The sequence below is a fragment of the Oryzias latipes genome, chromosome 12 (assembly GCF_053564925.1).
Source record: "Oryzias latipes strain Hd-rR chromosome 12, Olatipes_Hd-rR_3.1".
In the NCBI taxonomy this organism is placed as follows: Eukaryota; Metazoa; Chordata; class Actinopteri; order Beloniformes; family Adrianichthyidae; genus Oryzias; species Oryzias latipes.
Genome location: NC_136248.1, coordinates 32,026,392 through 32,047,500, shown reverse-complemented (window position 1 = coordinate 32,047,500; position 21,109 = coordinate 32,026,392). Strand labels below are relative to the sequence as shown.

The 21,109-nt window shown below is 51.0% G+C and overlaps 1 protein-coding gene and 1 long non-coding RNA gene across 4 annotated transcripts in view; one reads left to right on the top strand and one right to left on the bottom strand.

Moving 5' to 3' along the window:
* The window catches only part of LOC110014081 (uncharacterized), a 2,081-nt gene extending 571 nt beyond the window's left edge, over nt 1-1,510 (bottom strand). Inside the window, exons 1-5 of one of the 3 annotated variants that reach the window (XR_013659563.1) lie at nt 1,282-1,510; nt 1,016-1,204; nt 648-750; nt 326-447; nt 1-224 (exon numbers count right to left, since the gene is read on the bottom strand). The exon at nt 1-224 is cut by the window's left edge and continues 571 nt beyond it. This is a non-coding gene — a long non-coding RNA (uncharacterized LOC110014081). Of the gene's footprint in view, nt 290-325; nt 448-647; nt 751-1,015; nt 1,205-1,281 lie in introns of all 3 variants that reach the window. The other 2 variants (XR_013659562.1, XR_013659564.1) reach the window with 2 other exon arrangements.
* Nucleotides 1,511-17,873: 16,363 nt separating this feature from the next.
* npy8ar (neuropeptide Y receptor Y8a) lies at nt 17,874-21,109 on the top strand. Its single transcript, XM_023960426.2, has 4 exons — nt 17,874-18,322; nt 18,704-18,945; nt 19,540-19,686; nt 19,773-21,109. Exons 1-4 carry the CDS (start codon nt 18,011-18,013, stop codon nt 20,221-20,223), a joined length of 1,152 nt encoding a protein of 383 aa, XP_023816194.1. The 5' UTR covers nt 17,874-18,010; the 3' UTR covers nt 20,224-21,109.

The window sequence follows — 21,109 nt, the reverse complement described above, 5'->3', positions numbered from 1 at the left end:
CTCTCCCTCATTCCTGGAAAGTTCACTTGTCCATTCCTGCATCTTATTTAGATTTCTTCATCTTCTTTTGATTAACGACGGCTGTTCCCATGATTCCTCACTGCAGTGTCCGGTTGTGGAATGTTCTGGGAGCCGCCCCACTGCATCATGGGAGCTGCCTCTCTCCATCATCCATCCAGTCGGTCGGTCCAGCTGAAGCTCCAACAGCTCAGAGCAAAACGTCTCTGAGAGTCAAGAGAGGACAGGAAGAGGAGGGGGAACTGTTTTTCGTCATCGCCATATTCAGAGCCTGAACACAAAGGAAGGATGAGTGAGAAGATCCAACCTTTGAACAAAGAGGGAGCTGAGAGCCCGCCGGTCCTGGGGGGCAGCGGCCGGTCAGACTGAGTGCAGCAGATCTCACCAGAATCGGTGATTGACAGGACAGCAGGGGCTCTGGATCCAACCCTGTGTGGGACATGCAGGAGATCAGAGCGGCGCCGTGTGCAGCGGGCCAAACCATAGCAACAGTGCGTTTGAGAGCCAAGCGGCCTCAATGGCCGAAGCACAGCAGCACCTGATGCTGCCGATCCGTCAGCAAGGACGCCGGGCGGCCAGCTGAGTGGGGCGGGCCGAGTAGCAAACAGAAACGGGTGGGGTACCAGTACCTGAACGGACCAGGAAACCTGAGGAACAGGCAGCGTCCCAGCTGATGGAAGGAGCTGTGCCTGTAGCGGCTGCTCCAAACGCTCAGGACACCGTTAACAACACCTGCGCTGGGATGATGGGATATTAGCGGAGGCTTACTTCTGCTCCAACAGTCAACTCTAAGGTTCGTTGTTGTGTTTACCGCTGTGGTTGTGTGGTTGTACTTTGGAATATAACCTAGGTTCCTCCCAGAGGTGACCTCACAGTCTACACACTCTTGTGTTTGTGTGTTTCTGGTGGGTCAGAAACACACACTGAGATCGGTGGTTTTGCTCCTCCCTTTCTTCTGACGGCCTTGGAGAGCAGTTACAGTGGTAGTGACTCTCACCGTAGCTTCTTGAGTCCTCCTCTTCTGTCATTTATAACCTTCAGGTGAGATGATCCGAGCAGGTGAAACTTTGGTTTGTTCCACTTACCTGTACAATCTAGTGGATTGCTCCTTCATCTGTTGCATCAACATGTTTCCAGTGAAATCTCCCAACAAAAGATTTGGGTGAAGTTCCTTTCATAACCGTTGCTGGAAACAAAGACATTTTATTTTTAGACTGACGGGACGAGATCTTCCTCTGCAGCCGGTGGGCCCCTCCCACCCACCTTAACGGGCTCCACACCTGTTCTGATCTCCACCTCTGACCCGGAGCTGCTCCAGGTGAGTGGGAGCGCCGCCTCACCTGCCTCCTGTCCTTTCTCCTTCATGGTGGGAGCGGAGTTTGTGATTTCAATGAATAAGCCAGAGTGGCCCACTTTCTTCTCAGTTTCACAGAAACCGTCCCCCTCCTTGTCTCCCCCTCCTCCTCCCACCTCCTCTCCTCTCTTAGCTGGTGATTGAGGCGCTCCTGCAGGAGCAGAGGGGAGACGTGGAGGTCAGAGCGAGCAGAGCGCCGAGGTGCAGGACGGCTGTTGTGGGGACACGAATCTGCGCCTCTCAGGAGGAAGATGGAGACGTCTTGTGTGTGAAGAGCAGACCTTATTTTAGCCGCATGCGCCGCTGTCATGGCAACCACACAGCCAGAGACCAGGAGGCGTTTGTTCTCAGGAAAATGTCTGCAACCGGCTCACTTTTGGGACTTTCACATGGGGGGGGGCATCACTTTAGTTTGAGCTTGTGAGGGGGGGGACCTGTCAAGATTTGACTGTCAGGACCGGTTCCTTTGACCAGAGGACCAGAACCACAAGGATGCAGCTTTGGATCAAGTAACACACAGAACCTCTGCTTGGTCCTACGCGGTCCACAAGGAGTCCGATCAACCAGAACCCGGATGAGAGTCAGCAAGCATGTGACTTCAGATCACATGTTAGGCAGTCAGGAGGAACACTGGATCAGACCAGAACCAAACCTGGACCAGACCAGAACCAGACCAGAACCAGGTCTGGATCAGACCAGAACCAGATCAGGATGAGACCAGAACCAGAAGGTCTGCAGACATAAAGAGAGGACTGTGGTGAAAAGTTTAAAATCATTCCAGGATGATATTTAACACTTTAAAAGGAAAGAGGAAAAGATTAAAAGAAGATTCAACACAATGGAGCTCAGATACCCCCCCCCCCCCAGGTACACTCAGAAGGTCACAAAGGCTAGTGGGGGGGGGGGGGGTGTCTTAAAGTCATTTCTGGGATTCACTGCAGCAAAACAGGCAGCTGTGACTCCACCCACATCCACCCGACGGCTGGAAGACGGAAACAGGAACAACAGCTGCGATCATAACACAGATGAGCCCCCCCCCCCTCCCCAGAGGAAAAAATAATAAAAATGTTTTAAATAAACATCAAAAAAATCTATTTACTGATCCAGGACAACAAAATCCTTTGTATTTGTGAAGTTTGTTTCATCGTTCATCCGTCTCTCTGTCCATTCTGTCATCTTTTTATTCATCCTTCCATCCATTACTCTCCGGGGGGGGGGGGGGGGGATCCACACTGATCCATCATCTGCCCCCCCCCCGGAGCAGACAGATGCTGACGAAGGTTTGTGGTTCTCAGAGGTTCCCTTGTTGTTTGGGTTTCACATGTTAGTAACATGTAACATGTAACACGAAACGTTTAACATGTAACGTGAAACACGTAACATGAAACATGGAACATGAAACGCAGCTGGAACCAGAATATTTAGTCTGATTGTAAGTTTGAGTCCATGGATCAAATATTTCGGTTAAACCGTCGCTCAATCGTTTATTCTGATCATTTCTTCAGTCTGCAGCTTTTTACTGAAGTATTCCGGTTAACCGTATTTTTGCCCCCATATTGGGGTCTCACGGGGAGGGGGGCAGTTTCCTAAAGTCTGGTTCCGGCTCTGCCTCGCTCCGCCCCTGAGTCGTGCAGCTTTACAGCAGGATCGAACCTCAGAGTGACGGACGCTGAACTCCAGGTTCCCCCACAGCCTCCCCTCTCCCTTTTGTGGCACGCGCTCACACCTGCGCCCGCGCGGCCCAAGCCCCCTCGCGCAGAGAGCCACCGTGGACGCGCGGACAGGTGAGTGCGCGTGTCCGCTGCTTCCCGCCGCAGCGCCGCGCGGATCTCCGCGGCGTGACGCTCAGCCGCCGACCGAGGATTGCACGCGGCGCCGCTCCGGGATCCGGGATCCGCAGCAGGTCAGTCCTGGTCCTGGGGGAGTCTCTGATGGGGGGGTCAGCGGTGTGTGTTTGATGCTAATTGGACTCGTTCCTGCGCGCGAGCGCCGCGTGACTGATGGTTCGTGGTTGATGATGCTGAGCTCGCGATTCCCGGTTTAACGGAGACCAACGAGCTGCAACATTTCGGACAGGAAGTGACCCCAGAAAGTCTCACTTTAGTGTCTTTGATGACGTCAGAGGGTTTTGAACCAAAACGCAGCAGAGCGTTTCCATCAGTTCTTGAACTCGCGGTTATTTTTCTAACTGAAGGCGGATAAAATTCAGTTCTTGGTGGAAGAACTTTTTAGCTTTGACTGAACCGGGTCTACGGGAAACCGGGTCGGTTCTCAGCCTGGACCACACAGAGAGATCAGTCAACAAGGATGGACCGGACTGAGATGGTTCTGAATCAAAGATCTCTGGTGGTCTGGTTCGGTTTCTTACCTTCAGCCTAAGTCTGGTCTGGTTCTGCTAACCCGGGTCCAGTTTTTGTTTGCTTCAGGATGAGTCAGTCGGTTCAGTTCCAGCTCTGGTGTTATATATTTGGTTTGGCTCCAGTATTGGTTCTGTTTATTTGCTCCACTTTGTGTATTGGGTCTGTTGGTTTGGTTCTGCTCAGACCAAACCTGCTGCATGGAGTCTGGGTGTTCTGGGTCAGTTTGTTCTGACCCATTCCAGAATTGTAGAGTCGGACACCACTGCAACATGGCGAATGCACTAAATAGTGAGTAAGGAAGGAAATCAGACACAATCCCCCAAATCCAGGGTCCTGGAAATTTCCCAGAAGTCTCTGCACAAAACCAGTGTGCATCGATGCTCAGTAGATCGGTGAATATAGACCACAATGCATTGCGTTGGACCAATTTTTGCCAAAAAATGTTTCAGAAGACAGAGGAGTCATAATTTAGATTAAGTCTAGAAACGCTGGTCTGGGTCAAGGTGGGCCCAGTAAGAACCAAAGAATCTGTTTTCACGTGTGTCAACTTTATATCGTGTTTTTTTCTAGTCTGGATTCCATGGATTGTTCTGGTTGGATCTGGATCCAGCCCTCTCTGGTTTTCTGTGGCCCACTTCTAGAATGAGCTTTCTGGGGTCTTTCAGTCTGGACTCGCCTGAAAGAAGAGGTCATTCATGTCTGCCACTGATCTGATCTAGTTTTAGTTTGCTGGTCTGGTTTGGTTCTGAATTGGCTCATCTACTGCAGTGAAGGATTGGTTTTGGTTATTTAGTTTCGATCCAGTCCAGATGAACTGCCCTGATGACCTTGTTCATCTTCAGAGTGGTTCCGGTTGAGTATGCATCTGGTCGTCTTGGTTGGATCCAAAAAGAACTTGGTCTCGGTAAATTGCTCCAGGTTTAAGCTGTTGGAATGGTCCCTTCAGGTCTTGTTTTTTCTGATTGGGTCCAGTCTGGATCATCTGGATTTTTCCAGGTCCATATCTGGTCTCAAAGATCTGGTCTTAACCACTGCTGCCATCTGATTTTCTCCCGGTTGAGGTCTGTAGTCACTGAGTCTCGTTTTTATTGCTATTCTGCAGACAAACAGACGTCTTGACTTTGTTTTAAAACCCGGACCAGGATCCAGGGATTTCACGGATGCTTCCAAGATCTGGAACCCTACTGTGTCCTTCAGATGAGCTTATCATGCTTTTGGTGTCGTAGATTTGTTCCCTTCCAGACTTTCCTCTGTTTCTAAGCAACAATTTGCTGCACATCCATGTGGTCTTCAGACTCGCCTGAAGTAATCATGAAGCTGTTTGTGCTTTAGAGCACAGCTGGTCTAACCAGCAGGGGGCACTGGAGAGAACACACAGACCTGTTTGATCCCTACTAGTTTATGTTTGACCAGACAGTCAGTTTAGGAAAAACAAGGCTCTGGGTTCACTTGCAAGTGAACCCTGATGTGGTTCAGCACCAGTATAAGCTGTAGTCACCACTGTCCTTACGGGTGGAAACAGCCCGCATTGAAAACCAATTTAACAAAAAGGTGTTCTCTCTTTTATCAATTTACACAACTTAAAACTTTGATTAAAGAGGAGCAGGTTAATGCTCCGCAGGCGTCTAACCCAAATGGGGCGTGTGCCCCAGCAGGCATTTGCTTCAGAGGTGTCTGCTTCAGCAGGCGTCTGCTCTAGCAGGCGTCTGCTTCAAGCAGGTGTCTGCGCTAGCAGGCGTCTGCTCCAGAGGTGTCTGCTTCAGAGGTGTCTGCTTCAGAGGTGTCTGCTTCAGAGGCGTCTGCTCTAGCAGGCGTCTGCTTCAAAGGTGTCTGCTTCAGAGGTGTCTGCTTCAGCAGGCGTCTGCTCTAGCAGGCGTCTGCTTCAAGCAGGTGTCTGCGCTAGCAGGCGTCTGCTTCAGAGGCGTCTGCTTCAGCAGGTGTCTGCTCTAGCAGGCGTCTGCTCTAGCAGGCGTCTGCTTCAAGCAGGTGTCTGCGCTAGCAGGCGTCTGCTCCAGAGGTGTCTGCTTCAGAGGTGCCTGCTTCAGCAGGCGTCTGCTCTAGCAGGCGTCTGCTTCTAGCAGGCGTCTGCTTCCAGCAGGCGTCTGCTCTAGCAGGCATCTGTGTCTGGAGGTAAAGAGACTGACGCTTCCTTCGTTTCTTGCAGAAGGTTTTGGGTTTCCTCAATCAGCTGCTCGCTGTCATAACAGGAGAAACAGAGAATCTGTTCTAGACTATTTTCAGCCGCAGATGAATCCACATGTGGTTCCAGAGTGGGTTTTAGGAAGTGGGATGACGGATGTGAAGCTGAGTCACAGGAACCCTCAGGATGTGTTCCTGCTGGGGGAGCAGGAGCTCCTGTTGGTTTTGAGGCACCATCGTTTTCTGCTCTGCAGCTGAGTGATCAGATGTCCTGATGAGGAGCTGCAGCGATGGGTGAAGCTCCGCCCCCTCATCACAGCTGCTTAGCGAGGAGCTGAAGGTTTGGATCATCAGGCTGGATGTGTCTGGGCTCATGAGCACCTCCCCAGTCTGCCCAGCAACACCCTGGACCCGCCGCGGGGGAGGCGGGCAGGTATGAGGCGGCTCCAGTTGCATCTTCAGGCTCCAGAGCAGCAGATCCGTTTCTGAAATGGATCTAGCAGAACCGGCCCGGCCCACGTTCCTGCTGCAGATGAGTTCAGTTCTGCAGCTCATTAGTAAGAGTTCAGCTGGTTTTTGTGACTGTGGAGACTTTCTGAGAGCATCAGAGGGAGCAGGAGGAGCTCATTCCCTTAAATGAGAGGAGGGAGTGAGTTAAAGCTGGCCTCCTTTAGCGGTTGACACTAAATAAGACCACGCAGTGGGCGGGGCATGCAGAGAAACCAACTAAATAACTGCTACTCAACATTTTGCTGTGGTGGATGAAGCCGCCAACAGACGGCATGTTTGAAGCCGATCAGATGTTTGTTCCGCAGACAGACATATTTAAACTTTGCTGTTGATTTTTTCTGTCTTTATTTCTGATCAAGCATCAAATATTCTTGCAAAGAAGATTTTTTCCTTTTTCTTTGCTGTCACTTTTCCAAAAGGCCTTTAAAGTTTCAGCTTCCTTTCAGAGGTTTCCTGTCAGAGTTGCTGCCTGAACCGTTTTTAGAGACACGTCTGCTGTTCATTCTCATCAAAACGTTGTTTTCCTGAAGACACACTCCCATGGAAAAGCTGTGTTTAACGTCTTCATGGACCATTTCTCTGATGATCCTAGAAATCCTTCAACCATCCTTTTCCTGTTTCTCTTTCTTTATTCTAGTATCTTCCTCCAATTTTTCATCTATTTTAACCGTTAACTATTCAAATGTTCAGCTCTTTCAGCTTTTTCCCAGTTTTGGTTCTTCAAATCCTTGAACTTTTCCAGATATTCCAGGATTTCTGCCTCCATTGAAACACATGGGAATCCTTGGTGCAGAAGCTCGCTGGTTCGATACCCGGCTTTTCACAAACATATCTTTTTTGTTATTGTGCAGTTTTCCCCTTATTTATGGTTAACTTTGATCATTTCTTTCATTATTTATTTTTGGGAGAGGGTGTTAACAAAAGGATGGTGGGTTACCAGCTGAGGGGAATTTCTAATGAGCTCCTGCCGCTCTGCAGAAACTATGTGGATTGTGTTCTCTGAGTGTACGACCTGGAGGCCTCCTGTAGGCCACCGGACCGCCTCGTACAGCTTTGACCCGTTTTCCCCCACAGTCGGCCCGTATCCACCCGTCAGTGATGGTGAGATTCCATAAACACCCAGATGTGTCTTTGGATTTCTGCTGCTTTGTGTCTCGGGCGTCTGCATCGTCTCCTCATTTGTCTTCGTGAAACACGCCGCTGTCCTCATGAGTCTGCATGGACTGCATATCTGATGAAGCGCCTGGGCCAACTGTCGCGCTGCTCCTCGTGAGAACGACAGACGGTGTCCAACCGATGGCCTCCTGACAGGCGACTTCATTTCAATAAGAACGGCCGGGATGATCTGCAGACTGTCAGGGAGCCAGGAGATAATGAAGCAGCATCTCATTTACAGAATGAAGCGGCCCTGATGAACGCTGAGCCTCTCTGATCAAAGGGTTTTATCACAACAGCACATTATGGGATGATCTTCACGGCGCCTTTGGTGCAATGAGCTCCACCTCAGAGCAGAACCGCTGGAAGTGGAAGAAAAGTTCAGATTCACATCAGTGTTTACGAACCTCAGATCGAATGGATTCAGACCAAAACACAGAAGATGCTGGAACAATCCATGGTCATCGTCATTGCCCGCTAAAACCACGTCGCCAGCTGGGATCAGCCTCGTTTCCCTCCCGGATCTGGACCAGGAACCTTCAGCTCGTGGCTTCTGGCTGGACGTCCCAGAAACGTCCCTGAAGCTGCAATGGAGCCAGAAAAACTGTTCAGCAGCAGAAAGTTAGGTGGGGGGCGTCTCCTTGAACTGTAGCCCCGCCCTCCAGGTCCAGTCAATCATCTTCTGGAGCTGCTGCAGATTAGCAAGCTTGGGGGGTGGGGTGGGGGGTTAGACAGAAACTTCCATCAAGGTCAAGCGGGCGAGACCAGGATGTGAGGATCTCCTCCCTCTGTGTTTTCTGAGCAGAAAACGACTCACTCAGTGTTTGTGTTCATTCAGGGCTTCATCACTGCCCCCCAGTGATGAAGGGGGCTGGGGGGTATTTTTGTTCTCCACTCTGATATGCAAATAAACGAGCTGATGCTCGAACAGTGGCGGAGCGTTGGGTCGGCGTCCCGCAGTCGTGCATGGATTATCAAAGGCGGCTCGCAGCAAAGGCAAGTGGCTGATTGATCTCTGAATGTTCAGCGGGGGCCGGCGGCTGCTGAGCCCCCCCCAGCCCGGCATGGGGGGTCTGCTCTGGTTTCTCATCGGATCATTTCCTCTCCATCAGACAAAGGCCGCAGGAGTGCCGACCGAAGCGCGTTTGGGTCCTGAATAAACAGACGATGTGAGATTTAACCGGCCCGTAAACCAGAACCGCAGAGATTCTGTGTTCTGGATGGGAACTGGGCAGAACTTTGCTGTTCTGACCCAAAACATGCAGGAGAGCCCCAAATGGAGCTGCTGTGCTCATCATGTCAGCGACGTCTGTTCTGGAGAAGAAACTCTTTGTTTTTTATCTTCATTGGACCAAAAGCAGAAAAATATGTTTTTTTTTTGCAGCTTCACAGAAATGAGAACATTTAGAAAAAAAAACTTCCAAATGATGTAAAACCGTAGAAGAAGTAGTTCTGGTAGAAATACTGAGAAGAGTAAAACACCAGATTCCACCAGAACTCACGGACGGGGACGGGGGGGGGGGGGGGGGGGGGCAGACGAGCCAGATGGGGGGGGGGGGGGGGGGGGTCCACAATCAGGTGTAGGAGCAGAGACGGGCCAACAGGAATCTGGAATCACTCCCACTCCCCCGGAGGGGAGCAGAGGATGAAGGCCTCAGGATCCGGTCTCCACAGACGTTGCGGTTCTGATTTTTGGATCCATCAAAACAGAGAAGAAGCAGATTCAGGGGAACCGTCGGGTGTTTCTGTGGATCCGTTCAGACGCTGAACGTTGACATCAGACCCGCACCAGAACCTTCAGTGATGACGTGGAAGACTCTTTCATTTCGGTTCCACCATCTCCAGAGCAGGCCCTCATCATGAAGCCTCCACCGCTGTGCTCAGCAGATGGTTTCCTCCTGTTGATGAGGCCTGCAGAGTCTGAGACGACGCTCGTCTGATCTTCAGCTGAGACATCTGGAAAGATTCATTCTTCTGTTTTCTGCGGTGAAAATCATTCACGTTTCCTCAGATTTCATGAGCTGTTAGATCTTCTCAGCACATGTGGAGCAGCGTGGGTCCAAAGGCTCAGACAGGCCGCCTCGCTCCATCACTGCTGCTCTGCTGACAAAACTCTTGAGATCAGGAGTTCACCGGATGTAGGTCTTTTATTTTGAAAGTTGAGCAGGAGGAGCGGCTCCCCCTCATCATACTCATGAATCCACGCGGTTCAGGCGTGACTGAGCGAGTCCAGATTTAGGCTGGGGCGTGTCTGCACCATCCGTCCTCATGTCTGCCAGGAGCCCCGCCCTCGGTGACGGACCTCTGCGGCCCGGTTTCTGCAGGCTCAGAAGCTTTCAGAGGTCAAAACAATGAACTTTGCATCGTGTTGCCCTCCTGTCCTGACGTTACCATGGCGACGCTGCCCATTTGTCACGCTGTCATGGCAACAGATGGTAAATCACAACCTGAAATATAAAATAATGAAACTTGTTTTGTCCGTCAATTGAAATCTAATTTCAGAAAAGCGTCTCCTCTGCAGCAGCAGCTGCTCCGCCTCAGTGTTCTGCCGGTTTCATGCTTCCATACGAACGTTAATCTCATTTAGCTTCTGTAATTTACTTTAACCTCTAATCTCATTTCAGTCTTTTCTTTCTCTTCTTCATTTGATGAAACCGTCTCCAGGACTGTTGGTGAAGTCCAGGAGCCGTCTGTGGAATTTGTCCATTTGGAGCCCAGATGTTGCATCGGGACGGAAATGATCATGTTTGGGGGGGGGGGGTCATGCAGATCTTCATTCATGTTTTTATTATAACTCCCCCTTGGAACAAACATCTGCAGCGTTACAGCCCAGAGGAAACTCTGATCTCAGTTTGAAGGACTTTCCTTCAAGATAAAAGCCCTTTTCTTAAAAACACTTAGAGGATTGTCTCGTTTCTTTGTCATCAGAGAAAAACGTCGACATCTTTGCCTCTCAGCTGCAGACGTGCAGCTCCGTGGACTCAACGTCTGAGGAGTTTCTGGTTTTTCAGGCGGAGCTTTAGGCTCGGTTGATGCAGCAGAACCGACTTCGGGCCCGAGCAGAAACATGCTGGTCGTCATGGAAACAGAGTTTCAAATCAAAACCCAAATCTATATGTGATCATGTTTACCGCAAAAAGGTAAAAAAAAACAGCAGAAACATCCAAGTTAATCACACGGTGACCGGAGATGACTTGAATTCATGCTGAACGGATTCTGGTGTAAAAGGGAGGATCTGGATTAAATCTGACACATGTGGCGTCTATGGATTAAAGACTGAAGTGACTTCAGCTTCTCTGCTTTGACGTCTCGTCCTGTTTTTCACCTCAGTTTGGTTCCGTTTAAGGACACCATGGTTGCAAATTAAGCGCCTAAGGCTCGAGTCCCCAAATCCAGGCCTGGAGGGTCGGTGTCCTGCTGGTTTTCCAGAGAGACCTTCCTCATCTGCTGCTGATCACCTGATCAGGTGTGTTCAGCCAATGAGGAGCTTCAATGGCAGGTTGGTTGGAAAACATGTAGGACACCGGCCCTCCAGGCCTGGATTTGGGGACCCCTGGTCTAAGGACAGGGGTCCCCAAATCCAAACTCCACAGATGGATGAAGAGATGGATGGACGGGTGTGCCCCCCCCCATCAGATGCTGTCGGGTTTGAAACTCCAACAGTCACCTGGTTGAGGAGACCTCCATCTTCATCGTGACGTAGCGCTTTGGGATTTTATCTAAAATGTAAAGCGCATTCTAAATAAAATTTATTATTATTATTATTATGACGGTTGCTGGAGCCCATCCCTGCTGTCTGAGTGGGAAAATGAACACCTAAACAAGAACGTAGCCATGAATCTATTTTATGAAATTTTTGGTAAATGGTAAATGGCGTATACTTATATAGCGCCTTTCTTCCTACAAGGACAAAGCGCTTTACAGTCACAGACCCATTCACCCAGTCACACACACATTCACACACGCAGTCACACACTGGTGGTCGCTCCGCTGCCAAACACAGGCGCCCGCCTACCACCAGAGGCAGGGTGGGGTTCAGTGTCTTGCCCAGGGACACTTTGACTCATGGGCGTGCAAGGCGGGAATCGAACCTGCAACCTTACGATCATGGGACGACTGCCCTACCGCTGCACCACGGCCGCCCGTTGTGCAGGGGGGCTGAAAGCACTCCTGAGCATGGGAGGGGGGGATCAGGATTTGAACCAGGAACATTCTGACCGTGGGGCGACAGTGCTGATGGCAGCCTCCTGGGTTAAAAGGCTGATGGGCAGGTTTCTTGTGCAGGTTTCCTGAGGGGTCCCACAGGGCTCTGTAGCAGCCCCCCCTCTGTGGAGGGTCTGCATGTTCAATGGGGTGGGAGCAGAGCCAGGCAGCGGCTCTGCAGCGCCACCTCCGCCTCGGTCAATGGAGGTCCCGCTGTGGGTTTGTGCGTCTGCAGCTGTGTTGTGTGTCTGGACTGTCCTGCTGTTCCAGCAGCGTCCAGCTGAGATCTCCTCGCTGTTTCTGGAAGGAGGAGCTGGAGAAAAGATTTTTAATGAGGTTACGGCTCAGAATGACAGCCAATAATCAGAGTTTTCATGAGTCCGCCTGTCACGCTGACAGACAGCGGCGAGGAGCGACGCCTGCTTGGAGGCGTGTTTAACGTGATTCACGGAGACCTGCCAGGTGAGACGTCAATCGTGAAAGGAGCATTTATAGGTTAGGGCCTTCTGAGCTTGATCAACCTCCACATCCGTTTGCACAGTAATTCTGTGGGTCTGGGGGGTTTGAGCCACTTCTGCCGGGAACAGCTGACAGTGACAAAGCTGTGATCCCACCACGGAGCTTCAGAGCGGCCGTCCAACCGCATCTTCTGAAGGTGAGCTCTGAACCTCTGAGGCAGGAGCCTCAGGAGCCGGTCCAAGTTCAGCAGAGGAGGTTGTGCTGTTTGCATCTTCATCCAGCCGGAGGGACTTTAAGGTTTCTAGCCGTGAATGTGTCCGTGTCCGGTGCTGCTGTTCCGCCGTCACGTCCACACCTGTGGAGGAAAACAGGAGCAACAGTTACAGCTGTTAGCATTAGCATTAGCCCGGATGGAAACACGCCGGGGGCTGGTACCTCTGCAGGGGCCACAAACGAGAAACAAGAGCCAAGACAAGTTCACGCCCTTCTGACTCCAGGGGCCTGTTTCAGAAAGGAGGTTAAGTGTAAACTCTGAGTGCGTTAACCCTGAAATCAGGGAAACCCTGGGTTTTCCGTTTCAGAATGGGAGGTTTGTTAAACCAGAGAAAGCAGAGTAAGTCAAACCCGTTTCTGAAAGATAGGTAACTTATACTCGGAGTCAGTGTCCATGGTTACTTATGCTGTGAACCTAACCTGGTCGGGAGCAGGTTTTATTCTCTAAACTCAAGGTTTCTGCCGGTCCCCTCCCCTTTTTTAAAGACGAAGCGGTATTTCTCGCTTTAACCTTCATTGCCCACATGTCCGTCACACAGACAGAGACGGTCTAAGTGACAAGAATGACTTGTCCTTTTTTGGAGGACCCAATAGACGAGGAGGCTGCATTAATTCCTAGAGAATTACATTTACGTCGTGCGAGGATTTTGAGACCTAGACTCGATTTTTTGTCATTTCCCCATACGTTTTTGTTTGAGCGTTATCGTTTTTCGTTGCAGTCAATTACATATATACAATGAAAACAACATTAGATAAGCATTGCTATGTAGATGTTTAATATGTCAAATATTGTCAACAAAGCCTACATCCATGACATGCTCACATTTGACCTGATTGAATTATGTTTTTATACTTCATTTTTAGCTGCTGCCATGTTCTTTTAATTCCTGCAGGATTGCATCTACATGAAAATGAAATCAGGGACATTGAATTAGATTAATGTAACAATTACTTTTTGGAAACACAATTTGCTAACACTGCTTAATTTCTTAATCCCATTTAAACCTATACCACTTGATCAATACAAGGGTAGACAAAAGTTCACTTTTAAAAACACAATTGCATGTATTAATATTAAACTGACCAACGTTTGCAAGAGGGGAAGGTTAACAAAAAAGTCCTCTAAACGTTACCGACGTTAAAGGCATCCCCCCCCCCCAGATTGGTTCTGTATACTATGCAGCATTTCATGCATTTACACCAGGAATAACACTTCAAAAGTAAACCTAAATATCGCCATTTTTTATTTCACACCTTACGCTATTTAGAAAGTTATTACAGTCAATATTTTATAACAATGATTTAAATGCAAACTTACACATTAACTTGAGCAGCTATGTTTCCCACGCTAACTGTCTCTGTTTTGCAGATGCAGCGGTGTTGCTTTTCTTCTGGAATATGTGCTCATATTCACTGTAACTCTGCAGCAGCACGTCAAGTTCAGCTGGCAAAAAATAGGCAGACCTCTTTTTTTCCACGGTTGCCATGGTGACTCGTGATATCTGCGCTCCATTGATAATGGCTTCTTATAGTCGCGGTGCGCACGCTTAACTCCGAATCAGTCCACTCAGAGTTGATTGACCTAACTCCGATCAGCTTCTCTGAAACAGAAAACTCAGAGTTGTTAATCTCCCGATTGACCAACTCAGAGTTCAAGTTTATCCTCAGAGTTGGTCGAACCTCCTTTCTGAAACAGGCCCCTGGTGAAACACTAAACACAATATATAAGAACTGGAAAACAAACACATACCATAAGCAGCAACCGCACAACACCAAGTGTTACACCTACACACACACACATTCCCCTTTTATACCCCACATGTCCCTGAACCGTATCTCCATCTGTGGCGCTGTCAAACACTGATGCCAACCTGTAACCACCAGAGGCAATGTGGGAGTCAGTGTCTTGCTCAAGGACACTTAAACACATGGGTGGGGAACCAAACCTGTGGTCAGAGGTTGACTGCTCTCCCACTGCACCACAGCCGTATCTGTATAAATAGGATGGACAGTCCATACCTCTGTCAACACCTAAGAGCAAAGTCTGCTTACTTTCTCCTTAGGAGAGACTTAAAAAGAGGTGGGGCAAACATGTCAATCAGAAGTTGGAACACGCCCACCAAAGCTATTTCAGAGTCCACGATTCACCTGTCACTCAAAAGCCACGCCCTCTCTGAGTGCTACTCTAAGGTTTGTAAAAGTTCCGTCAGAATGGAATCAAACTTGTTTTTGGACAGAAAGTTGGATGTTTCCCATTGAAGTGAATGAAGACTTTAAATTAGGTAACTCGTCCGTCAATCCTTTACGCAACTAACCTAAAGACCCTTTTATCCACATCAGAATCTGTTGGAATGATGATAATAACGAAGAGTTTCGCTGGATCACAGCAGCTGATGCTAACGGTCGAAGGATCCTCCACCAAGTGGCCATTTGAGGAACTGCAGCTTTGCTCCGTCAGGCTTCATCTGCTGTTGTTAGCTGAAGAAGACGAGGTCAGCTGAGCGGGAGGAAGGTGCTTCCTGTGGTTTCAGATCATAGCGCCTCCCATTCTAACCCCCCGGTAGTAATGGAGGCCGGCTCAGGCTGCTCCCCCCCTCGCTTCAGGAAGGCCACTGACTGACAGTCACGTTCAATCAGGGAGGGGGAGTGTGACGGCTCTTCCTCGTACAGAGCAGCCAGCAGAGCCGTCTTTGCTTTGGTTGGACGATCACTTCCTGATCTATGTTCAAAGAGTTTTCAGTGTCTTTTCATCTCAAAGACGTCATTTCTGTTCCAAATCTAAAAAAATGTGTCGTTTGCTAGGACAAAGTTTCTGCAGAACGGGGCCCTGCCCCAGAACGGAGTTGTGGGCGGGGCCGTTGGGGCAAAGGTAACCCTCCGCTGATATCCCATCATCCCTTTGTTTACACTCTCTCCCACTAGCTTACAGCCCCTCACACCCCCAACATTTTTAAACAGCATTTTTTAATCTTGATTCACAACGATTTGAGTCAAGAAATTCTCAGAAATGCAATTTGAATCAGAAATTCTTTTCTACATGTGCTCCATCATGGGAAAATGTTAAAAACGTCAAAAACAGCATTTTCATGGGAACCTGGGAGAGACGAGGAGCTGTGGCGGTTTCAGGTTCAGAAAAACCCTCCGGGATGGAGAGCTGTCACCAAGAGACGCTCTCTGACAGCCGCTCGCATATTTAGAGACTGAGAGCTGACAGCTTCGGCAGACGGAGAAGAAGGAGCTCCTTTGTTCTGTCCTGCTGTTGATCGGATCTTCTTCTCTCTTTTGAAGACATTTCTATCAGTGACTGCAAACACAAGCTGGAATCTGATTGGAACAGCAGTTTCCCTCTCAGTAATCGTGACTGTCACTCTGCTACATCCAGATCTGCTCCACAATTGACCAAACCTCAGATCAGGATTCACCATAAACATGTTTGTGGTGTTTCATAGGCTTTTATTTTGAAAAATGGCTTGAATCTCCTTCCACAATAAAAGTATCTCCTAAAGTTTTCCTGTTTGCTGGTGATGAACGTGACAGACGGCAGACAGATCAGACTGACAGGAAAGTCTGACGGGTTTATTTCACCCCCCCCCCCCCCGAATTCCTGCTGCAGAAGCTTCTGGACTGAAGGTCTGCATTTAGATTGTCCTGTCAGCTGATGGTCCGCATCAGCCCGTAGGTGTGGGTGCAGCTGGTGATGGGGAGGTGGAGGCGCGTGGCGGAGGTGCGTCCCAGGAAGGCGTGATGCTCTGCAGCATGAGGGTGGATGCTGAGTGAGTCAGTGTGGAGGTGCAGCGACACCTGTCCCTCCAGGCCCCCCCCGAAAACCTGTCAGAGAGACGGACGGGTCGGTCTCTGCAGAGACGTAGGCGTGCACGTGGATGTGCACGTGTGTGCTGTATGACTGTAATCAGTGGCACGCCGTTGATAAGCTGCGTCCTAATTAAACGGACGAAAGTCCTTTTTGTCTGAGAGGATCTGCAGAGATAAGAGGGAGAGAGACAGAAAGGGAGACTTTCAGTCTCATCTGAGGAGGAGGAGGAGGAGGAGGTGGAGGAGGAGGAGGAGGTGGAGGAGGAGGTGGAGGAGGAGGAGGAGGAGGTGGAGGAGGAGGTGGAGGAGGAGGGGGAGGAGGTGACTCCTCCCCCTGACGGTTCTCCTCTGCCTCATCAGGAGCAGAGTTAGTTCTGTTGGCTCCTCTTGGACTGTTTTATGAAAGTGATGAAGCCCCCCAGTGGTCACCCGCTGAACTGACCTAAACTACAGTTACTTTAGTAAGGGGGGGGCAGATGAAGAAAATGTTCAAGACGGCGAGGAAGGCGTCTCTGCAAACTAAAAATAAAGCTGCCGTGGAGCGGAGTCTCCCTGGTGGGGGGGCTGTGCTATCAAAGCCCCGGCGCTGTATGTTAAATCAGCTCTGTGAGGCGGGGGGGTGGATGGCGGGGGGCGGGGGCAGCGCTGCCGGAGAACCGAGACGAAACAGCGTGAGCTGATGGTCTTATTCATTTATTCACAGCTCCACTTCACCTCACCTTCTCCCACCCCCCCTCATGTTCTGTGGTCAGACCCCGCCCCCTCATGTTCTGTGGTCAGACCCCGCCCCCTCATGTTCTGCGGTCAGACCCCGCCCCCTCATGTTCTGCGGTCAGACCCCGCCCCCTCATGTTCTGTGGTCAGACCCCGCCCCCTCATGTTCTGTGGTCAGACCCCGCCCCCTCATGTTCTGCGGTCAGACCCCGCCCCCTCATGTTCTGTGGTCAGACCCCGCCCCCTCATGTTCTGTGGTCAGACCCCGCCCTCTCATGTTCTGTGGTCAGACCCCGCCCCCTCATGTTCTGCGGTCAGACCCCGCCCCCTCATGTTCTGTGGTCAGACCCCGCCCCCCTCATGTTCTGCGGTCAGACCCCGCCCCCTCATGTTCTGTGGTCAGACCCCGCCCCCTCATGTTCTGTGGTCAGACCCCGCCCCCTCATGTTCTGCGGTCAGACCCCGCCTCCTCATGTTCTGCTGTCAGACCCCGCCTCCTCATGTTCTGCTGTCAGACCCCGCCCCCCTCATGTTCTGTGTTCAGACCCCGCCTCCTCATGTTCTGCTGTCAGACCCCGCCCCCCTCATGTTCTGTGGTCAGACCCCGCCCCCTCATGTTCTGCGGTCAGACCCCGCCTCCTCATGTTCTCCCGCCTCCTCATGTTCTGCTGTCAGACCCCGCCCCCCTCATGTTCTGAGGTCAGACCCCGCCTCCTCATGTTCTGCTGTCAGACCCCGCCCCCCTCATGTTCTGCGGTCAGACCCCGCCCCTTCATGTTCTGCGGTCAGACCCCGCCCCCCTCATGTTTTGTTGCTTTTCTCCACAGACACACAGAATCGCCGAGGCCCCCCCAGCAGGACAGGAGTCAGGACATTCTTTGAAACCCCCTCCAGCTGAACCTTGCCCCCTCCCCTGTGGATCCTCCGTCTCCAATCGCATCACTGCAGATTTTCTGCATTCTGGGAAAAGCTCCGCCCCCTTCCCCCACAGAGCACAGCCCCCCGGCCAAAAATGCCCAACAGCAGCGGCGGCCTCCTTGGCGTGTGGGAGGCGGCTGACTGGGCAGACACGTCTCAGTGCCCCCCCTCGGTGGGTGGGGCCACGTTCCTGATCGTGGCGTACAGCGCCGTCATAGCCGTGGGGCTGCTGGGGAACGCGGGCCTGGTGTTCATCATCGCCCGTCAGCAGGAGCTGCGCAACGTGACCAACATCCTGATCGCCAACCTGTCGTGCTCGGACATCCTGATGTGCGTGGTGTGTCTGCCGGTGACCGTCATCTACACCCTGATGGACCGCTGGGTGCTGGGGGAGGCGCTGTGTAAGGTCAGAGTGCATGCATCGCACCAGCCCCCCCAAAACCGAGTGGCTCCGCCCCTCACTCCTTCTCAGTTGTTGATCTGATAGATGATATTAGAAAATCCTCACTTTTTTTCTCAGGATATTGATGATGTTGGCATTAAGTCAAATCTGACCGTCTCTGATTGGTCGGTCCAACAATTTGGATCAGGCTCCGCCCACAGAGGCTGCTTACTAAAATGTGGGCAGCACCTATCATGAAGTTAAAAAACCCAGAAGTCAGCTGGATTTGAGCTTTAATCCTGGACAGGAGCTGATGACCTTTTGACCTTGGTCAGTCGGTCTCCTCTGAAGCCTCAGGTTGAAGTTGAAGGTGTTTCTCAAACCTTTTGTTTTGCACCTGTCCAGGTGACCCCCTTTGTTCAGTGCATGTCGGTGACGGTGTCCATCTTCTCCCTGGTGCTCATCGCTCTGGAGCGCCACCAGCTGATCCTGCATCCCACCGGCTGGTCCCCCGCCACCGGACACTCCTACCTGGCCGTGGCGCTCACCTGGCTGGTGGCCTGCTTCATCTCCCTGCCCTTCCTGTCCTTCAACATCCTGACCAACGACCCCTTCCAGAACATCAGCCTGCCCGCCAACCCGTTCAGGTGAGACCGAAGCATCCGGGGGGCAGGTCTGTGACAGAACCGGGACCGCCGGCGTGACGACTACCGATGCCCCGCCCCCCAGTTTACCTCTGTGTTACATTGTCTGTTGAAAAAGACTGAAATTCAGTTTTCGTTGGACATCTGGACTCATTTTCATCCCATTTTCAGGTTTTTTCCTTTGAAAGTTTTCTAGTTCTACAAAGCAGCTCGTTTGCTGCGTGTGACTCTGGTCTGAAACCATGAATGAAGAGGTTAGGTTTGGAGATGGGGGGGTCAGGGGCTGCAGGTGGAAACATCAGTATGCAGCTGTCATGGGGTGTATTTGTCAATGGAGGTGGCGGCTTCCTTTTTTAATTAGTCTGTAAGTTTTTAACTGTAAAGCGGCTTTTTATAAATAAAGTTTGATTTGATTTAAATGGCGGAGGACAAAATGCCCCAGGGACAAAACAGAAGGAATAATCCAACACCTTCTACCTGGGGGGAGGAGTAGATGAACAGATGAATGGATGGATGGATGGATGAACAGATGGATGGATGGATGGAGGGGTGTGGCTTCCCCCCATCAGACGCTGTACCGTCCTGTGTGTCCTTCAGGGACCACCTGATCTGCATGGAGCTGTGGCCGTCGGACAGACACCGGCTGGCCTACACCACCTCCCTGCTGATCTTCCAGTACTGCCTGCCGCTGCTGCTGGTCCTCCTCTGCTACCTGCGGATCTTCCTGCGGCTGAGACGGCGCAGGTCTTTGCCCCGCCCCCCGGCGCTTGCCGCCCGTGCTTGTGGTGGGGCGCGACTGTCTGACCGTGGGTTGTGGTTGTGTCGTTCAGGGACATGCTGGAGCGCAGCCGGAGGACGCGGGGGGCCCAGAGGATCAACGCCATGCTGCTCGCCATCGTGGTCGCCTTCGCCCTGTGCTGGCTCCCCCTCAACGTCTTCAACACTCTGTTTGACTGGCACCACCAGGCTCTGCCCGACTGCCAGCACGACGCCGTCTTCTCCGCCTGCCACCTCACGGCGATGGCGTCCACCTGCATCAACCCCGTCGTCTACGGCTTCCTCAACAGCAACTTCCAGCGCGAGCTGAGGATCACGCTGCAGCGCTGCCAGTGCGGCACGCGGCCGGGGGAGAGCTACGAGAGCTTCCCGCTGTCCACCGTGGGCAGCGAGGGCGTGACCAAAGCCATGTCGCTCAACAGGATGGGGTCCGTCTGTGTCCCCTCCCCCCGGACGGAGACCAGCTCCTCCAAACTCACCAAAGCTCTACCAGCCAACGTCTGAAGGCGGAGCTTCTGTCTGAGAGCTTCAGGGTCCTCTGATGAATCGTCCTGCAGGAAAAGGGAGTCAATGGATGAACTTCCTGTCCTGGAGGTCACCAGAGGGGAGGTTCAGGAAGTGAAGGAGGACGTCCCAGCTGCAGCTGCTCTCCTACAGCCTCTGAGTTCTGTTGGAGGCTGTTCCTCCTCCTCCTCATGACCTTCACGTGGGGCAGTTGGGTCTTTGTCCTCATCCATGACCGCGGTTCTGCCCCTCACATCTCCTCAATGCAGGATGGAGGAATGAAGAAGGGGCTGATGGGAGTTCAGATCCTCAGAACTGGGAATTTATGTAAAGGATTCAAGACGAAGAAGTTTGGCGACTCCAAAAGCAAGAAAAGGAAGGAACGGGTCTGTGGAGAGCAGCGGTTCTGCTGCGATCTGACTCACCAGCCGGAACATTTCATGTTAGCTGTTGATGGGTTCTAGACGGTTCTAAAGGGGGTTCAGGCCTGCATGACTGGACTGTTCCATTCACAGAAACGCAGTTCTGTTCAGTTCTGAACTTTAACTCCATGAATCCTTTGATCTAAATCAGATCAATCACTGAAAACATTCAGTGTGTAGAACTAGATTTTAATAAATGAATTATTATTATTGAAATGCAACATTACATTTATCAAATCTATAGACGAGTGTGTTTGAGTCCAGATTTTCTTTTCTTATTGCATAAATCTCACATTTTTAAGTAATTAGTTATGTAAAAACTGTCCAAACAAAAGTGACTGTAGATAAATTCATTTACATGTATTCTAATCATTTATTTGACATGTGAATTAAAGTTCATGTGGAGTTTATCCATCATGGATGTGGGCCCAGAATAAAGCCCTTTTGTGTTCTGGGAGCCTTCA

What these genes read in the sequence shown, in the direction of transcription:
- npy8ar (XM_023960426.2), top strand. Translation starts at nt 18,011, where the DNA reads ATGCCCAACAGCAGCGGCGGCCTCCTTGGCGTGTGGGAGGCGGCTGAC. An exon ending in TGGGGGAGGCGCTGTGTAAG is followed by an intron (nt 18,323 to 18,703) that starts GTCAGAGTGCAT and finishes GCACCTGTCCAG; the next exon opens with GTGACCCCCTTTGTTCAGTG. An exon ending in CTGCGGCTGAGACGGCGCAG is followed by an intron (nt 19,687 to 19,772) that starts GTCTTTGCCCCG and finishes TGTGTCGTTCAG; the next exon opens with GGACATGCTGGAGCGCAGCC.